The sequence below is a fragment of the Gymnoscopelus braueri genome (genome assembly GCF_963280865.1).
Source record: "Gymnoscopelus braueri genome assembly, chromosome: 1".
Lineage (NCBI taxonomy): Eukaryota > Metazoa > Chordata > Actinopteri > Myctophiformes > Myctophidae > Gymnoscopelus > Gymnoscopelus braueri.
In genome coordinates this window covers 37,835,894-37,856,760 of record NC_137603.1, presented here as the reverse complement: position 1 = coordinate 37,856,760, position 20,867 = coordinate 37,835,894, and the positions used below count along the sequence as shown (strand labels likewise).

General features: G+C 41.6%; 1 protein-coding gene across 6 annotated transcripts in view; it reads left to right on the top strand.

Moving 5' to 3' along the window:
• myo9aa (myosin IXAa) overlaps positions 1-20,867 on the top strand; it is a 109,917-nt gene that overhangs the window by 87,313 nt on the left and 1,737 nt on the right. For 3 of the 6 annotated variants that reach the window (XM_080428160.1, XM_080428161.1, XM_080428158.1), the window contains 26 exons: positions 427-567; positions 1,759-1,798; positions 1,885-2,007; positions 3,238-3,318; positions 3,788-3,898; positions 5,997-6,119; positions 7,145-7,294; positions 8,285-8,589; positions 9,080-10,870; positions 11,040-11,139; positions 11,546-11,761; positions 13,088-13,185; positions 13,388-13,518; positions 14,067-14,290; positions 14,618-14,734; positions 14,848-15,036; positions 15,479-15,529; positions 15,989-16,100; positions 16,768-16,829; positions 17,154-17,346; positions 17,491-17,619; positions 18,012-18,117; positions 18,220-18,351; positions 18,514-18,637; positions 20,182-20,378; positions 20,612-20,754. In XM_080428160.1, the coding sequence (XP_080284286.1) occupies positions 427-567; positions 1,759-1,798; positions 1,885-2,007; positions 3,238-3,318; positions 3,788-3,898; positions 5,997-6,119; positions 7,145-7,294; positions 8,285-8,589; positions 9,080-10,870; positions 11,040-11,139; positions 11,546-11,761; positions 13,088-13,185; positions 13,388-13,518; positions 14,067-14,290; positions 14,618-14,734; positions 14,848-15,036; positions 15,479-15,529; positions 15,989-16,100; positions 16,768-16,829; positions 17,154-17,346; positions 17,491-17,619; positions 18,012-18,117; positions 18,220-18,351; positions 18,514-18,637; positions 20,182-20,378; positions 20,612-20,754 (5,189 nt within the window). Of the gene's footprint in view, positions 1-426; positions 568-1,758; positions 1,799-1,884; positions 2,008-3,237; positions 3,319-3,787; positions 3,899-5,996; positions 6,120-7,144; positions 7,295-8,284; positions 8,590-9,079; positions 10,871-11,039; positions 11,140-11,545; positions 11,762-13,087; positions 13,186-13,387; positions 13,519-14,066; positions 14,291-14,617; positions 14,735-14,847; positions 15,037-15,478; positions 15,530-15,988; positions 16,101-16,767; positions 16,830-17,153; positions 17,347-17,490; positions 17,620-18,011; positions 18,118-18,219; positions 18,352-18,513; positions 18,638-20,181; positions 20,379-20,611; positions 20,782-20,867 lie in introns of all 6 variants that reach the window. The other 3 variants (XM_080428159.1, XM_080428163.1, XM_080428162.1) reach the window with 3 other exon arrangements.

The window sequence follows — 20,867 nt, the reverse complement described above, 5'->3', positions numbered from 1 at the left end:
CTGTTAGTATATGATATGTTCCCACACACATACAACTGTCTTTTAACGTGTCAGTGTGTGTGGCCTGAAGACACAGCAGGAGAGTTTCTTATAAATCACAGGAGTGAAAACAATCCTGTCTGGCCCCATGATGGTCCTGTTAGCAGCTGTATATATGATGGATTGTCACTGAGCTACCTATTCCCCTGATCCTAACACCACAAGTCATTAACCACTTGAACCCTAGCATATATTTTGAGTAATATATAGGGTTTGACTAATATCTTGGGTTGCCACCCTCTATGTGAGAAATAAGGGACATCCATTTTTTTGTTCAAATATATTTTTATAAACACAAAGCAAACCATTCAGATTCCATGATATAGTACATTTGAGAAAATGGTTTGAGATTTGTGTTATTTATAAAAAATATCTGTCTCTTTGCAGGGATTCGCAGAGCCCGGGTTGGAATGGTCGCGTGGGTCGGCAGAGCCGTCTGATGTCCAGTTCCCCCAACACAGAAGAGGATGGTATCTTTGTTAACTCCACCAGCAGCAAGCTCCTGGAGAGAGCCCATGGCATTCTCATGTCAGTGGCCAGGCTTAAGGCTAATTCATACTATATTATTATTTACTGAAAAACATGTTGTGGCATTTTTTCATTTGAACAATATTGTCGAGCTACATGATTACCGTATGTGACAAATTAACTTTATCCTTAGGACCTTTTCAAATGTACAGTATTTCTATTTAAATTAAACTTATGTGAACCAGAAATACCAAAAATATTGCTGTGCTAACTTTGTAAGTGGACCTGAAAGGGAACTCAAGTTCTCTTTCTGATTCTAATGAGAATGAATCACAAAGAAATTGAACACAATACAGTTCACTTGGTGTCTGAGTCCACTTCAGAGGCTGAAAGGAACGAAGGGAGCGTTGATAAATATCTTCTGAGAGCACTGGAGTGCACCCAGGGTGCACTCTGGTCATTCCGAAATTTAGAGTGCTCAGAGCGTCGCCGTTTGAAAACTCTTAGCGCTGTGCTCTGGGACTGCTCTGAGTGAAAAGTCGGCTTATCCAAACATTGGTGACAACAATAATGGATAAAGTAATTTGGTTATAATCATATTTATACTATTTTTATTTTTATTTTTTGAAGACGCAAATGGCAACGTTAGTTAACGAGTATCTACTCTGATCATTCATAAATTAACTGATATCAGAGCGCTCTATGACGCCAACACCAGAGCGTTCTGAAATCGTACCAAATTCTCAGACTGTTTTTATGAACACACCGCAAGTACTGGCTGGGGATCAGTCTGTCACTATTTACTATATATTCTTTATGATGTTGAGTTCTGTGCTTCTATGAGCTTTGTTCATCTTCACCATCAGTTGGGAAATTGGAAAACATACCTTCAGGTCAAAATTACCTCACTTTTGCTTTAGTTTGCTTTATATTTAATACTCACAGTGAGTAACCTCTAGCCTGGTAAACCATCCCGGTCGCTTGAATTCACATTATTATGCATCTTCTGGGACTGGGATGGTTTACCAGGTTAGGTGACCTCTAATAATTAATCAAATTAAGTACAGGGATGGTTTATCAGGCTAAGTGACCTCTTGGAGAATTAATCAACTGAAGTAGTGCTTTGTTTCACATTCACTTTTTAACATTAGCTGATAAATGTATGTATATCAACCCGAAATATAAGACTGAAGACGGGATCACAGTTCATTTCTATGTGACCGATACTAACTGCTCCTGTCTTTTAAATAGGAGAAACAAAAACTACAAATCCAAGCCAGCTCTACCCAAGGTAAGTGTTATCTGTCACATTTAATCCAGCCCCTCATTGCCACCTGCAGCGTTAGTGTCACTAGCTGACTGTGTCTCCTTCTACAGCACTTACTGGATGTCAAGTCTCTCAAATACCTCAGTAACCTTACTCTCCATGATCGCATCACCAAGTCCCTCCTTCACCTCCACAAGAAGAAGAAACCGCCCAGCATCAGTGCACAGTTCCAGGTCAGACACACACACACACACACACACACACACACACACACACACACACACACACACACACACACACACACACACACACACACACACACACACACACACTCATTTACATGATTGAACTGGACCTGCGGTATAGACTCTCCTCTGATACGCAGCTTTATGTACAGTAGCATGTAAAAAGAGATGGAGACAAAATGTGTCTTTCAATTCATTGTTTGTGGAACCAGTTACCCCATTACTTATCAAAAATAAAAGTTGCCCGAACCCAAGGCTGATATCTAAAGTATATTCAAGACCTTGAGAAAACGCATTGTGCTTGCAAATTTTTTTTTAAACAGTTCTTCCCCTTACCAGTGTCGTTATGGGCCAGCTACAGTACAGGCGTATCCAGAAAGTGAAATAAATTGGCAAGCTTTCAAGAAACATTTTCAGAGAATTTGACATAGATAATACCTGATGCACACACAATTCCTGATCAGAAGAACAAAAACAACCAAATAAATAAACCAAATTAAACTTCTTGCAGTCCTGACAGGCCTTTGGCCCACCAATGGGTGGTAGTTTAGGAGCATGAGGCCCCTCTGGCAGGCAGCCCTGGCCCCAATGTGTGGATGACTTCACTTCCCACATCCTGTACTGTGGCTGCTTGCTTTAATCTCCCATAGAGGAGGGGGAGGAGCCTGAATTCCTCTTGCCGCTGAAATATCACACACACATGCTACCACACGTGTGCATGTACTCGCACAGATGCACATGCCGAATGTACATGGAACTGCTGCACACATGGTTTCTTTTACCTTACACACATACACAGTGTAATACATCTGTGTAATTGCGCACATCCGTAAACACACTCAGTTGTGCTGTGCGTGTCATGTGCACCAGGTATATTATTTATGGACATATGTATATCAAGCATGTGGTTTAACTCAACCAACTCAATCCCTAAAATCTGGTCCTCTATAAAACGGAAAGTGGTTTTGTATAAGTGCAAACTTTTATGATCCCTTACACTATCTTGTGTATATAACAAACAGTGGTATTAAATGATAGAGCAACAATTATTCACAACCACAACAAAACCTCTAGTCCTCCACTCTCTGACCTGTTACAAAAACAAAACCATATACTGTAATAGAGCAACAATGTTAAAATGCTTTTCTTTGCTTTATTTATGACTGTATGGATTGATGGCAGGTTGACATGTTGTTGTTGTTGTGGTTTAATCTGTAGGCCTCTCTCAATAAGCTGATGGAGACTCTGGGCCAGTCAGAGCCCTATTTTGTCAAGTGCATCCGCTCCAATGCTGATAAGGTACAGTATGGTTCATTGCAGAGAGCCTGCACTTTGAGTGTTATTCCTAACACTCAAGTGTTACCTGTACTCTGCTCCTGACATAGTATTGTTTTAAAGGGCCTTTTTTCTTTTGTATACATGTACATTTGAGTTATATTCACATACATTCTTAAGAGCTTTTTGTAGATGAAAATGTGCTATTTGGAAGTTTTGAAATAAAAATGTAGCTCTGTTTTATGCCAAACATTACCAACATAAGCAAACCTACAGTATTACATCTCCAAAATAGCAAATCTGTCTATAATATTATTCCCGTCAAGAGCTGACAATTCCAATATGTCTCCTCTGTTTGTTTGTTTTTTTCCTTTTATCCTTTTGGCTTCACATTTGAAACTGATTCAGCCTTTAACAGGAGTCGTCGCTTTTTTTGCTGTTGTTTGTTTACCTGCTCTTACTCACTCTCTTTCTCGATGTCTTTCTCTCTTAGCTTCCTTTACGATTTAACGATGCCTTAGTACTGAGGCAGCTACGTTACACGGGTATGCTGGAGACTGTACGCATCCGACAGTCAGGCTACAATTGCAAATACACCTTTAAGGTAACACACACAAGCACACTCACAACACCCACCATGAATAAGCTATGTGCTTGCCAAAAGCTGTGTTAACTTATACAATGTTTTTTGCTTAATGTTTTGTGTAAAGCACGTTGTGTAAGTCACAATTGACTTGTTGTTGAAATGTGCTATACAAATAAACTTGCCTTGCCTTAACTTGGGGACGGACATATGCACTGACTAGGGCAAGGGTTCCCAAACTTTTCAGGCCGCGACCCCCCAAAATAATCATATTTGAACTCGGGGGACCCCACCCTGACAAGCACTTGAAATTGTGCGAGGCGTTGTAAGAATTTAGATCGGCTATTTTCACAATGTTTGCCTCTTTCTTACGTAATATTTGACAATTTGGCCAATTTGGTATTAAAAGGGTATTACAAGTCCTTAAATAGTCCCTTTAGAAATGTGCAGATACCCTTTATACACCTATACTGTATGTTGGTTTATATATGTATAGGTTTCAATAATTTGGTGGTCTCGACCCCCCTTTTGGGAACCACTGCACTAGGGCATCACCATCATCACCATCATCATCATCATCATCATCATCATCATCATCATCACCATCACCACACTAAAGTCTCATTTATACTTTGTTATATGACCATGTCTCTGGCTGAGAATAACTGAAATATTTGACGCCTCCTGTCATATTTTTCTGTTGGAAGTCAGTTATTCTTGGTGAGCAACAGTCATTCGATGAAGTATAAATCCTTACACACCCAGCCTTTATAGCTCACGTCTCTTACCCATTTGCAGTACATTGCTCAACAGTCCTTTTTTCCATCATACATTAGTAAAAGTTGGACTGTGAAGTAGCACTTCATCCGGGAAATAAACACTGTATAAGACGAAACAGCAGCGGGACAGCCAGTTCCAGTGTTGGCAGTCCAAATTAATGTGTTTCTTTCTGTTCAAGGGTGTGGAGAACAGGCTGCTGATGCAATATCTTCCACAACCTTTCTATCTAAGACGCAAAGTCTGATTCACTCTTTCCTCTCATGGTTCCATCAGTTAAGAAGCCAGTGATGGATTAGTTTGTTCCGGACATGTTGATATTGGTTGAATTCATTTCCATTTCCAATTATATGGGTGATTTCAAATGGCAGCTATCATAACCACATTGGTTGTGTATTGTATGAGAAAAAATATTGCATGGATGATAAAGCAGACCACATCGAAAGTGACTTGTTGGACACACAAGGTTCTGGATTGGACAGGTTTTGGTTCCAGTTTGTCTTTTATTTATTAGCATTTTGTGATCATGTGAAATCAGCTGTCATGCTAAAACCATGTCTGTGTCCTCAAAATGACCTGGCAAAGGTCAGATCAACCCACTGGCTGATTTTTAATCTGCAAAGTCGAACATTGAGTGTAAAAATAGCACATATACTTTTGCTTCAGGCTTCCTCCCAATTTCTTAATTTCCTCCAAACATATTAGTGGTCTAGTGGGCACTGATTACAAATATCTTTAGCGTGTGTCACACTCTGAATATTCTACTGGGTCTTAAGTCAGGTCTGCAGAACAGAGCCTCTCCATTGTCCCAGATTTTCAGAAACACTCCCCATGCTTGTAATTGTATAAACACAGCATCTGTTTCCCTGTCCACCCCCTACAGCCTAGACTGCTGGGTGTATTGAATTCAGACAATGGGCCTTAGTTTTAAGAGTGAGAGTTCAGCATATTTATGCCATGATGTCTGAACCCCCGCAAATTTGGACCGCAAGGACCTTACCTGAAATTGCATTCGCCTAGATACTCAACTTGGTTAAATGCCAGTTTAGTCTATAGGTCTTTGTGATATTCAATTGCTAAGTGAAGGCCACCACAATGTTTAATGTCTAATACTTGTTTGTACTGTAGTGAGCAATTGAGATGTGAAGATTTAGCTTAGTTAAAGTGTATGTTGTTTTTCTTTTTTCTTTCTTTCTTTTCTTCCCCAGTACAGTGAACTATGAATAGAAGTTCACACAAGTTTTGTGTCACAGTACTAAACACTTTCTGGCACACATTGATGTACATATACTGTACACAATCTAATATTTCTCATAAACAATCCCTCTTCTTTCCTTTACAGGATTTTGTACATCACTTCCGAGTTCTTCTCCCAGAAGGCACCAGTACCAGCCAGGAAGGCATTCAACAGTACCTGAGCAAGAACGTCCTTGCCCCTGATGGATTCCAAGTTGGCAGAACTATGGTATTTACATTGCCCTCTCGTTTCAGCACTTTTGTTCTTCCTGAAGGACATCTACAAATAATGGTGTAACATCCTGCTTTTCCTCCTCTTATTAATGTCATTTTGATATTAAGGTACATAACTCAGTCATTGTCTTAAGGAAGCATTCTCAGTTATGAAAGACGCCAGCCATAATCTAAAAATAAAATGAAAGGGTAGGCCCGTCATAGAAAGTAAAAACATGGCAGTAAAAACATGGCATTCAACACTTGTCATCACAATGTTTATAAACACCAGAGCGAAGAGAATCTGCATACTGAGGCACTCAAAAAGTCCAATAACCATAATTGATTCAATCAAATTATTGATTGGGTCTTTCATTATTCCAGCTTAGAATAGTAAGTAGAGTCCTTCAATTTCTCAAGCTAGGTTTCAAACAATAACGATGGTGAACATTCCAACCCATGTACTTACACTCTTTTCCTGGATGCCAAATAAAAAAAACTTTTTTGTCGCTTAGCTGTTAGCTTAGCTAGCCAGCTAGCTATAATGTCCAGTAGTTATTATGGTGAGAGGGAAAAAAAGATATTGGGAGAAATGTGTGAATATCTCTATATTAGCCATACGCATCTTCTTTCTGAGTGACAGGATGTAATAAAGACCTTGCACTTTTTTGGTATGTGTATGTCTACAGTATTCGTGATAGAAGAGGGCATTCCTTTTTGCTGCTGTATATATAATTAGAGGACCATACCTCACATTCTTGTGACCGTGCATCCGGCCAGAGTTTCTTAAATCTGTGTGTTTGTGTGTGCGTGTGCGTGTAAGTGTATAGATGGATGACCCCTTCTTCTTTGTATTCGTGCATGCGTGCCTAAAGGATAATTCATACTGCATCGCAGAAGGGTGTCGCTTGCCAAAAAGAACGGATGTCAGCTTGCAGATCCGTTCTTTTTGGCAAGCAGCACCGCCGTGCGATGGAGTATAAATCAGGCTTTGTCCACCCCACCGCTGACTTCATTGCATCCCCATGCCCCTCCCCTCAGGTGTTTCTAAGGGAGGCAGAGCGCCAGCGGCTACAGGCCTTACTCCATGGGGAGGTCCTGAGACACATCGTCACACTGCAGCGCCGCTTCAGGGCCGGCCTGGAGAGGAAGCACTTTGTCAGGATGAGAGAAGCTGCCATCTGCCTCCAGGTACCGTACCGTCCTTTTCATTGCTAAGTGATCTTCTATGAACCGGGGTCTGGTGGGATAATCACGTTTTACTCAGGGAAACGAGGTGAATGCTCTTGTATCTTGCACACTGTCATGCCCTGTAGCATTTAGTCATCTACTGTACTATCCCATTCAATCCGGGAAAGCATCTCTGTCATTTTAGAATTTGGGCGTTGGCTATTCAGGCCTTAATGGGTTAAACTACATTTTTAAAAGGTGAGATTCCATGGTCCGGATCAATGTTGTTTTCCTGCCTTTTAAAACTACTAGTAGAGGAATTATGAAAAGTTGTAAAAACCTCTTAACTGTACCCATAATCGTGGGACCTTGTCTCAGTCATTTTCAATGTTTCAATGTGTGAGAAATATTTATTGAAGTTATTCCAATATTACTGTATCTATTATGTTTGGAGATTGTTTATCTTTTGTTTTGTTTTTCTTATTTCTAAAATTGTTGTCCTTTAAGACATTTCTTAAAGGACAACTTTGTTTTTTTTACAACCAAGGTTTATGTTTTAGCTTGTAATTAAAGTAAATAAAAGGTGAGTGTTCTGTAAAAAAAAATGATTTACTGCTTTCTATAGTTTTAGCAATTTTTGCGATCTTCGAAAAAACCAAAGTTGTCCTTTAATGACCGACATTTTCCCCAAAGACACTGAGTGTTGTGTTTGTTTTATCTGGAGTATGTTTAATTTATAGTAGTAGGCTTCGAAAGAAATTTGTCTCATGTTTTTCCTGAAGGAACATAATCTGATGCTTGTCATGTTTTCATGTATCTGCTCTGTCAAATAAGTCAGTATTTCTTACCATACTGTATCTGAAAGTCATATGTAAATTCTCAAAACAAGATTATTAGAAGCTATCATCTTTTTGCTGTTGGTAGGAATTACTATAGCACATTTTGTGAACATAGGTTGCCTCTTTAAAGAATTATAACATTGTAGGCTACATTGTAATTTTCTCCCCATAGCGATGGTGGCGTGCATACCGGTCCAGAGAGGAGGAGGACTATGACATTCATGTCCAGGAGGGGGCAGTGTTGTGTCTCCAGACATACTGGCGAGGGTACAGAGCACGGCAGAGGTTCCACTTGTGGAGGGAAGCTGCCCTTGTACTCCAGAGAGCATGGAGGCTGTGGCTTTATCAGCGTTGTACGGCAGCTCTGGTTATTCAGACCGCTTGGCGCTGCCATCGAGCCAGAGAGGCCTACTTGCGGCTCTATGGCACCGTGGTACAACTGCAGTCACTGGGCCGATGCTACCTAGCCAGGCAGAAGTAAGCAATAGAACATTAACACCCACCCACCCTTAATTCATCATCCTACTTTTAGTCGTAAGACCAGTAATAATTATCTGTTTATTTTGCTGCCAAAGTTACAACATTAAACATTTGGCTTTTTATTTCATTTTACCTACCTCTATAGAAAATTCAACGTTTACATGTTTTCTGTGCAAACTGGCTGTAAACCAGATTAAGCATTTTTGCACACAGTTCATTAGAGTATTAGCCTTTATTCACAATGTGCCAACTGACCGGTCCTTTGATCAGATCATGTTATTACGTAAGCAACCAGGCACAAAGTAGCTCTACAATCAGCTGAACTGCTGAGAGACAGAATTATTTTATTCGGCTGCCACTTCGGTGCACTCAGGCGGGGCAGTGTGTTGTATTCATTTATTATAGAAACCTTTTGTTGTGTTGTGTATAATTTAGCATTTCGGTTGGATGACAAATTGACATTTCATCATGCCGCCTTGATTGACAGCTTTGCAGAACTCAAAGAGCAGAGGTCAAGAGAGAAGCGAGAACAGCAGGACCAGCAGCTTCAGCTGCAAAATGGACAGGCCAGTGTTTCACCAGAAGAGGAGCATTCACAAGCCAGAATCATGGGCCTGGATCTGAGCACATGGGAAGACTGCTCATACGAGGAACGGGAAAGGACCCTCCAGACGCTCAGCGGCCAGAAGGGGATGGTACAGGAACCACAACAGGAAGGAGCAGGAATAGAAGAAGGCGTAGGGGCCGGGTCTGGAGAGAATTCATGTAGAGCACATCCTGAATTGCCAGGTTCAACCGCAACACCCACCGTTGTGGTGCGAGAGAGAACCAGAGCTTTAGATGAGCCCAGTCAAAAAACGACTAGGGCTAAGAGGGAGAGTCGTCGGATGAGAGAACTGGAGCAGGCCAAGTTCAGCCTGGAGCTCCTGAAAGTCCGAGCCACCGGTGGTGGTGCGTCCCCCTCTGATGAAAGACGCTGGTCTGCTGAGATCGTGCCTCCTGCCACCCCACCCTTGTGTTCACCCCAGGGCACCCCGGACAGCCAGAGTTCCAAGGGCAGTTTTGAACTTCTCAGCATGGATGAGGAGGCACCCAGGGCTACGGTGGAAACGCTGGACGATGAGGAGCCTGGCTCTCCTCTTGTTGTCTCAGTGGCGCCAGAACTGGAGCCGTGTACAGAGGTGTTCTCCTCCATGAGCCCTAAGCCAGATGAGCCTCCCAGGGTTGGTGTTTCTCATGTCGTTGCCCCTCAAGACAGTCAGAGCCAGGAGAAAATTGACCTGGAAGCCCCCTCTCCAACACTTCCGCCCAAATTGGAGAACTACCTCCCTACCTTCTACGTTCCTGCCAGTGAGGGCGGCTTGGTCATCACTAATCGTCCTACTGATGGGCCACAACAACCTTTAGAGGCAGCCATCTCCACCACCACCACCACATCCACTACCACGATCACCAAGCCTCTCAAAGAAAGGAGAGAGTCGTCACGGCGACCAGTGATTGTGGTAATCAGTATGCAGAAAGAAACGCCGCTGAGTGAAGAGCTCAGTGGAATGGTCCGTCCTCCAGTGGAGCTCAAAGACGAGGCAGCGCAGACAGGGGAATTAACCCCATCGCCTCGGCAGCCAAGCCCCACTACTCAGACTCCTGTCCCTGTGGCCAACCAGGCTGTCCTGGAGAAGCTGGAGCGATTGAACGAGGAGAAGCAGGAGAGGCAACGCAATCAGCACGAGCAAAACGAGAGGGAGATGATGGAGCAGATAAGACAACAGACGGAAGTACTGGAGAAGCAGCGCCATGTCTTTGCTCAGTATGAGAGAGACAGGTTTGAAAAACAAAGGGAAGAGGCCTTGCATAGGATACAAAAGAGCCGCCAGAGTGGGACCGTTGCAGGGCAAGATGTCTCTAGAACTGCCACCTCCAGCAGGCCAATTAGACCCAGCTCACTGTTAATTGAAAGAACACCAGCGCTGGCGCCTCATACCAGAACTCGGTCAGACTCCATGGCACCATCAAGGCTCCCTCCCACAGGGGTAGATATCCAGGGTAGTGCATCTCAGCCCCGGAACCTGCCTCCACTGGCACCCAAAGAGAGGCTCAAGGAGGGCAGGCCTGTGGCTGACGGCTGGGCACCCAAACTCACCCTGGAGTCTAGAGATGTTGGAGGGACCAGAGGGAAAGTCTACACAAAGAAGACACCCACTAATAAGGGCACGACGGTTAATATGACTGACAAGGGGAACATCTTCTTCTCTCCTAAAGACAGGGTGACGTTTACCAAGTGAGTGTAATGGAACCATTGTGTTGATCTGTTTGAACATAATTTTTTTAATTTAGGTTATTATTCATGAAACTTTTCAGTTATTGTATTTGCAGACACATGTTCATTTTAATAACCATTACCATCGTTTATGTTTTTATTCTCCTTTTATTTTTTAATTTTGTTTTAGGTTTGACAAGGATGCTGTTACTCCGGAGAAGCCAATAACTATCCACAAAGACGGGCCCTCACCTGTCATCAAGCCTTCTAAGGGACCAAAACCACGGGAGGTGGGTGTTTTTTTCCTGTAATTAGACACCTATCTGGGGGGGAAAAGATATTACGTGTAATAATTTGTGGGTGTGCATTTTTGTATTTGCATGAGTGAGTGAGTGATAGTGTGCAGGATGGCTACCCATCTTTAAGAACAAGTAAGAAAGAGTCTTACAGTACAGTAGTTTGGCATGGACACTAAAGGAGCCATGTAAATAATAACATACTAAAGTACAGGTCCGCAGGTAATAGACCATATTCACACGGCGGCCATATTGGAATTTAACATTGAAAGTGCCGCCACCCGGGGTGGCTACTTTCATTGACTTCATAGAAACATGGCCGCCGTGTGAATATGGTCTATTGAAGGCAATGCTTCAAGTCATTATTTTACATGTGTTGTTCACTTCCAATAAACCCCAGGTGGGGAGAGTGGGCCACAAAAAGAAAGCTCGAATGGCACGGACACGCTCCGACTTCCTCACCCGTGCCCCCGTGGTTTCAGTGGGGCGCGAGTCTGACGAGGATGATTATGATGGTGACACCCCCATGAGCCCCCGCCATTATACACTGCCCCTCCCCAAACAGAACTCCACCGAGGCAGGCATAGGAGAATCCTGTTTCAGTGACTCTGAGATGGTAACAGGCCCAAAACTATACCAGCAGTGGCCTTCTAATTGATCTTTAGTTTGATCTCTTTTTTACATGGCTATAACCCCCTCAGCAGAGGCCATATAGAGCTATACTGACCAATACTTTGATCAGGGTTTCCTATTTTCTAACACAATATATTTTCTATATGATACTGTAAGAAGGAAAAGCACATGTCTGCTTGAATGTCTGCTACTATTTTAGGGAAACCAAAACCACTAACCAAAACCTAATATGAATCTTCTATGAATTATTTAAAACCTGTCAAAATTCAAAGACATTACAGTATGAATTAGACATTTTTTATTATTATTGTATAGTATATTTTTTGATATACTGTATAGTTTTAATATTGCTCTTTTTCAGTCAGTCAGCTTAATTAGAAGCTACTTAATTTATCAAGGCAGTTTTCTCAGAAGTGCTCAGAAATGTGCTTTTCCGTCCAACATTGACTTGGCTAACATTAACCCTTTTCTAGCGGATGTTCCAACCTGAGTTAGGCTAACATTAACCCTTTAATCTAGTTGATGCGCTAACATCTACATTCTCTCTCGCTCGCTCGCTCGCTCGCTCGCTCGCTCGCTCTCTCTCTCCCTCCCTCCCTCCCTCCCCCACACACACACACACACACACACACACACACACACACACACACACACACACACACACACACACACACACACACACACACACACACACACACACACACACACACACACACACACACATACATACATACATACATGAGTTGCCTAGATTTGAGCTTACTCTTTATTCTTGCATTATTCACAATTGTTTATTCACAACTGCTGCATGTCAGTTGTACTGCTGCATGTCAGTTGTTTATATACTCTAAGCTGCTGTATCACTGCTGCCCACCAGTCAAGCCTTGGGATCAGGGATAAAAGAGCATTAATCAGCTGAGACCTTACCTTTGAAATCATTAACACGCTCTTCCTGACTTCTTGACCTTTATTTCTTTATTCCTTGGAAATATATAAAGTATATACTTAAATTGTTACTTGTGCCATATATTTTTTGTTTTATATTTTTTGTACAGTTTGGTAACTTTTACTAGTGATGTCACCCTGCAATGCCATATTGAACATTCATATAAACACTTTAATGGCACATTAGCACTTTTATAAATGTGAAAGTTCAATGAGCTGATGCTGCCACCTAGTGGTAGGTTTGAGGCTCTGTGATGCTCTTGTTTGGATTTGATGAAAGCTCAAGTCCTCGTAGCATGAAATAAGTCACATTTAACTGCATTGTGTCAGTCTTGTCATGCTGTGCTACTCAATGATGTTTCAGCCTACAAGCTCTGGGGAACAGAAGAAGATGCACAAAGCTATGTCTTCTGGGGATTTGGGCAAAATCGACACGCTACGCAAGAACTCACAAGATGGAAGGTTTGTTCCTCAAAAACTGGTACTCATAGTTCCCTTTGATCCAGAACCTGGCTCTTGGTAGTACGGCAGATTGTTTCCCCTGTTGCTGTTGGTAATCCCCAAAACTATGCATATTTCTTTATACTAGGCCTTAATGCAATGTTTCATACATGCTTCCTCTGCTCTGTTCATGAACTACAAATTCTGTTTTTTACTCTGGCAGGGTTCGTGGTAAGATGCGTTTCTGGGGTAAAACCAAACATGGGGAGAAGAAGACATCTAGGGAAAAGCTAATCTGTGGAGGGGATTCCCTGGATGGTGACAATGGAGATGCTGGACCTCTGCTTGGAGAGGGTGGGTTATTGGCTACAACCATGTAGATTACATGACTGGAATAAAAGGATTATCTGCTCAAATTATCTAACTGCAACCTTTATTCTGCATTCACACTGGCAGCTACAAAAGTTTCAACCATACAAAGCGAGGCAGCATATCTGGTGCAGAGTCACTGTTTAAGTGTTGATCAACACGCTCGTTGACATCGAGCATGTGTCAGACGAGCGAAAAAATATATAAAGGAAAATATATACCCTTGGGAGAACTAGGTATACTAGGCAGTATAAGCAAGAATTGTGTGAAGAGAGAAGGAGAGTGGAAATGTAATGTAATTGTATCTTCATGTCACTGGCTTCCATTGGAAATAAATGGTTGCCTGTAGTTTTGGAGCTGCCCGTGTGAACGCAGCATTACAGTATAATATCCAGGTAATCTATTATATAATGTTCAAGCTGTTAGTGGGCTGTGGCGGTCACGCAGCTATGACCATATATGTACTGTCTGGACATGCCTGACATTCATCAGATATGTGTCACTGACTGTTTCTCTATATCCCTCCCACCCAGCAGGTCAGGAATACATGTCACCCCCGCGGAGCCCCGACCTGACGGTGGAGCGAGGGTCCAGGGAGTCTAAGGAGAACAAGGAACCTTCTCCCAAGGTCAAGCGGAGGCGCAGCGTCAAGATCAGCAGCGTGGCTTTGGAGCCCGGACACTGGCAGAATGAATCCCTGCAGATCCTCACATGTACCAATGACTACAGGAGCATGAACGACTTCCTCATGAAGAAGGTATACTCATGCTCTTGTACTCTTTTTTTTTCTCCCATCTCTTTTTTCCCCATCACTCACTCTCTCACACACACACACACACACACACACACACACACACACACACACACACACTCTCAGTTTTGTAACAATACAATTACGTCCTCCTGGATAGTTCACATACATGTGAATGCACATGTATGTGATGTCTGTTACTTCCAGTTGTAATCTATATATTAGTCTTGAATTTGAGACTCTGGTGGCTATTATCATGCATTAATTCCTGCTATTTTAGGGTTTCAAATTGTTGATACATACGTTTTATAAGTGTATTGTCTCACAATCTAGATCAATGACCTGGACACAGAGGACAGTAAGAAGGACACCATGGTGGATGTTGTCTTCAAGAAGGCACTGAAGGAGTTCCGTCTCAACATCTTCAACTCCTATTCCACAGCACTGGCGGTTCGTTCCCGACCAAATATTTAAAATTCCACTCACATTCTACTCTATTCGTCCAATAATATGACACCTGACTCCCATGTTCTTTCGGTGTGCACGTTTATTTTCCTCCCCAGATGGATGACGGGAAGAGTATCCGTTACAAGGACATTCACGCACTTTTTGAGGACATCCTGGAGAAGACCATGCGTCAGGAACAGAGGGACTGGAGCGAGTCACCAGTCAAGGTGTGGGTCAACACCTTTAAGGTCTTCCTGGATGAGTTCATGACGGAGTACAAGCCCATGGACAGCACGATCAGCAAGGTACAGTACTTCTACAACTCTGTACTGTACTTTTCTCACAGCATCGCAAAAATATATACTGCTGAATTTTTTAAAGAAAAAGAAATGAAGAAATGAAATGAAAGAAATGAAACAAGTCCGCAAGCACTTTTTTGGACGGACCTTTTAGACAAAATTATTATAAATGTAATTGTGATGTTTTACATTCTTTTTGCCTAATAACAATTTCAATCAATCAATTCACGTTAAAAAAATACTTAGAATGTATCCAAGTATTTTTAAGGTAACATGAAGTTTTCTTTTTTTGATGCATTAAGTATTTACAAATGTTTTACCAATTACATTACATTCTGATTTTAAAGATATAATGAGGAATTGTGTAAAAAACTATTCTACTTTAAAGCCTACCTAATGCAAATCACAATACATGTTTTACTGTTAAACCTATTTTTTTTATCCACAGCCGGTAGCTAAACCAGAACGCAAAAAGAGAAGGAAAAAGGACGCTGACATAGTAAGTCTTTGTTATTTATTTTGACGTCCTTATCTAGAAGTTTACCTAGTACTGTACTCATTAAGTTTGGATAAACAAATGTATTTTCTATGGCAGTGAGTCCTCCACACTTCTCTCTCTTGTTGAAAAGATGAGAACCAAAATAGACCAGTGACTCGAATTTATAAAGGGATGTACACTTCAAGGAAATATCCAAGTGATCCCCTTCTAAACATACTGTAGATAATTCAGAGAGCTGCCTAGGATAACAGTTTGTTTAGTCCTCTTGTTGTCCTGTTGGTTCAGGATTCAGTACATAAATTAAAACAAAACTTCTACTTAAGCCTTATCTACTTGCAAATGTGAATGGCAATACTGATTTTCACGCCAACAACATTTTAAAAAGTGTTATTTTTGTTAAGTGACATCATTGTGCAACGTATAAATTAGCCTTAACTCCTAATCTACTGTACTTTGTAGGTGGAAGAGCATAATGGCCACATCTTCAAGTCCACCCAGTACAGCATCCCCACATACTGCGAATACTGTTACTCACTCATCTGGTTGATGGACCGTGCCTGTGTCTGCAAATGTAAGTGTGTTTGTACACGTTTGCTTGTGTGTGTGCACGTTTGCGTGTGTGTGTGTGTGTGTGTGTGTGTGCGTGTGCGTGCCTACCTACCACCAGCACTGCTCCGAAGTGAACATCATAATATTGGTTTCAATGTAATGGTAAAGGTAAATGTGATACATGTTAAACTTCTAAGCCAAAGTTGTTGTTTATTTATGTTGAAGTCTTGTACAGTATTTACACTGTAAATGACAACAAATGCAAACACACACACACGCACGCCACAGAGCCCTCACTCTCCTTCACATTGACATCCACGTGCACAGTCCTTTTCATAGACTTGTCCACACTCATAATCACACCATAGGCCACATCTCTAGCAGATCTCTGTTCACCCTGGCCTCTGAGAATGGGCCCCGCCCTCCCTCCCTCCCTCTTCAGCCCTAATCAGATTGTTTTCAACTGGACTCATGGGGTCTGCGGCTCTGTGTGTCTCGGCACACAGTTGTCCTTTCTTCACACAGGATGTTTTCTTCATGCCAGCCAATGTTGCTTTTGTCTTCCAGAACTTTAGACAGCTAGCAGCGTTTTTGCCTTGTCTGAACGTTTTGATCAATAATGAGGAGACACTGTCTTTCTGTTGAAAATGGGACTGACATCTCTGATTTCTCTCGGTATGTTTATCCAGTGTGCCGGTACGCCTGCCACAGAAAGTGTTGTCAGAAGATGACTACCAAATGCAGTAAGAAGGTGAGTCAGCCATATTGTGCGTCCATTTACAATAACATCTCATGACGTCAATTATGCTACTGTAACTGTATAGTTTTACAGAATATTGAAATAGTCACCCTTTTTGGAATATTACTATAACTCTTATTTTGTGATTGATCATTACATTGATCAATAGGCCTATGTGTTGATCATTAAATTGTAATGATTCATCATTACAATTTTAGCATGTCGTACATATTTGTCTGCGGGTGGGGGTGTGTACGTGTGTGTGTGTGTGTGTGTGTGCGCACACATATGTGGCATTGTGTTAATATGACTGTAATGTTTTGTGCCTCCTTACAGTTTGACCCAGAGCTTTCATCGAGACAATTTGGAGTGGAAGTAGCTCGTCTGACCAACGATGAGAGAGCGGTGCCCCTAGTGGTGGAGAAGCTCATCAACTACATTGAGATGCATGGCCTTTACACTGAAGGAATCTATCGGAAATCTGGCTCCACCAATAAGATTAAAGAACTCAAACTGGGACTTGACACAGGTGAATTTGTACGAATAATACTGCCAACGGCTATAGTTGCAGTGAAGTCGGCTAGCTTGTCAGAGTAGTGAAAATAAGGAGAAAAAGATTATCCAACTAAATTTGAATACTCTTACATTGTTTTTGTTTGATTTCTTTGTACAGATCTGGACAGTATGAGCTTGGACGACTACAACATCCACGTCATTGCTAGTGTCTTTAAGCAGTGGCTGAGAGATCTCCCTAATCCTTTGATGACTTTTGAGTTGTATGAAGAGTTCCTACGTGCCATGTGTAAGCACTTCCATACATCAAGAGGCATCCCATGCTGTTTAATTGCATTTTCTTTTTTTTTCTTTTTGATTCATTTTTGGGCTTTTATGCCTTTTATTATTGATAGGACAGTAGGCTGACAGGAAATGGGGAGAGAGAGATGGGGAGTGACACGCAGCAAAGGCCGTCGGTATCGGGACTCAACCCATGGCGCGCTGTCAGGCGTCCGGGCCGTTTAATTGCATTTTAATTAGATACATTTGCACAACTCTCTGAAACTACATACTAGTTTCAGAGAGTTGTGAAAATGTATCTCACCCTTTTTACAGCAAGGTGCCTTTAAAAAGAGAGAAACTAATCAAATCTAAAACATAAATGAACTTGTTTTTCTTTTTGTGTTAATGCTTCTCCAGGTTTGCAGGATAAAAAGGAAGTGATCAGAGGAGTGTACTCTGTTATTGACCAGTTAAGCAGAACTCATCTTAACACACTGGAACGGCTCATATTCCATCTAGTCAGGTATTGACATGTATTTTCATAAAGTTTGTAGTAGGATTTAAACATGGGACAGTTTCATTTCTTTTCTGTTAGACTATTCTGATGACATCTTTGTGCTTCCAGAGTTGCCTTTCAAGAGGATACCAATCGTATGTCTGCTAATGCCTTGGCCATAGTGTTTGCCCCTTGTATCCTGCGCTGTCCTGACACCATCGACCCTTTGCAGAGTGTCCAAGACATTGGCAAAACCACAGCGTAAGAATACATATTTCGGGCCACACTTGACTGTAACCACATTATCACTATCTGTGGGCAGATGCAAGGCTCATTAAATGTCATGTAGAAATAGTATATTACCTTCCTTTTCCCATGTCACCAAGAAACTGCATCACCTTTTCTCTTGCTTTCATACAACAGGTGTGTGGAGCTCATCATTGGTGAACAGATGAATAAATATAAAGCCAGATTAAAGGACATCAGCAGTCTGGAGTTTGCTGAGAATAAGGCCAGGTGCAGACTGACCCTCATTCGAAGATCAATGGTAATTTCAAAAGCAATTTCTAACGTTATCAAACATGTTCATTCTTAGCATATCCTACTGTGGAAGCTCCGGATATCCATGTCTGAGATTCTTTCCTACTTATCTGATTCTTATACACCAGTCCTCTCCTAACCCCCATACCCTGAACTGTCCTTTTCCTTTATCCAGAAACCTGTACTAATAGCCATTAGATTCATGAGCATAGCTTGCAGGTTGGCACTGGTATGGTGCTTGGCTACATCCCCAACCAACCATCCAGCAGTCATCTTGTGTTGGCAATTATCACAGCACATTCTGTCTTGTTTTCCCTTCTACTAGTATGCCTGGCTCCTCCAACCCCATTGCATGAGTCATGACTCTGGCAATAATATATCATGCAATCGTGTTGAGTATGGAACGTAATTTAAACACCACACGCTGCCAGCATATCCCATCAGCCTCACTTCATTCCTGAAATACAAAATAGAAAATTTAGATTTTATTTTCCTCTTAACATTCTGTGGATTCTTATTAAATCTTGCTGGAAGAAATGTATCGAGGAAACATATCGCCATCAAATGTCTTAAGTAAAAAAGATGGGATACCACTGTATTGTGTCTAGGCACACAAACACACAAAAGGCTTGAAAAAATGTTTTATGCCTTTTGTGTGTTCATGTGCCTAGAATAATGCTGTAAAGGATGCATATTTGAAGGTATTACATTTTTATTGCAATATACAGTCATCTCTCTTTGGGGACCATGGGACTATCCACTTTTTTCTGTGGCCCATGAAATGTCTACCATCTGATTTGTTGCTGCTTTGATTGATTTATTGAGTACTTTATTAACAAGATTGGTATCAGTAGTCAAAAGTTATGCTAAAAGGATAATACAAAAAGCCCCAGGGGCTTGTACTCAATTCATCAGTAAGACGTACAATTAAATGCAATACAATACATAATATTTGATACAATACATGTCGGCTCCAGTAGCAGCAAAAGGTATATTTACAAAAAAAGGAGGGGTGGGGCGGGGGACAGAGGATGCTACTACCAAGGCATTACTTTGGTATTCTACTGGAGCCCAATTGTATTTTGAGGTCAGCCATTATTTTACAGTAGGTTAGTTTTGAGTTTGGGTAGGGAGTCGAGATCTTAAATGGCTTTTGGTAATGCTTCCACATTTTAGTGCATAGTGCTAGCTCATCTTTAAGAACATGGGATACCCACATAAACATTATATTTGTCAATATCCTGGGCAAAGCTTTGCAACAGTTAACTAACATGGTATACTACACTAAGTGTCTTCAAGACAAAGACAAACTTGCATTGCAATGATTTCTATTTTCTATGCTTCCCACTTTTTAAAAATGCAGCCAAATGCAACTAAAAAGGTAAAGTGAATTATTGTGTTAACTATCATCAAGGATTGATTGGTGTGTTATAGCACTGTTTTTCTTAAATTTGAGTCTTCTTTTATGCAACTTGTATGTGAATATTACATGTGTCAGAAGAACTATATTAACCTCATACATGCTCATCGAAACGTTTCCCGATTTCCCAGGGCAAGGGTCATGCACGGAGACTTAGCTACCACACACCATCACCTCCAGTTAGTCCCCGGCTGCCATCGGTGACCGACACTGTGATGGAGGAGAGTGGTGTGGATGAGGGTGGAGGGTTGGAGTCTGAAGTATCAGAGCTTCAGCAGGAGGAGGAGAGAGTATTGACGGAGCAAATTGAAAGCCTGCAGAAAGAGAAGTATGCTCTGTTACTATGTTTAAGGTTATTAATGTGGAAAATGTAGCATTTATTGTTAAGTACAATACATTATTTTAAGGACATGTACAGAGGATTCTTGTGTTGAAAATGGACAATTGTGCATGTTTATGATAATGTTTCTTATTTGGATGAGCATAAGGTGTTTGCTAATGATAAGTTATGTATGGATGTGTATTCGGCACACTGTTTGACCTGGCTGTCTGCTTCTACAGGGAGGAATTGACTTTTGAGATGCTGTCTCTGGAGCCACGAGCATCAGATGATGAGACCCTGGAGTCAGAGGCATCCATTGGTACGGCTGACAGCTCTGAGAACCTCAATGTGGACTCTGAGGGAGCTACGTCCGACTTCTCTGGTGCGTCGTAACACAGGAGTACATATGGTAGTTTACTGAACAAGTTTAAATGTTCCTTCTTTTTGTATAATGCCATTCTGGTTGCAAACTGTCATGTTAACCTAACATGCATT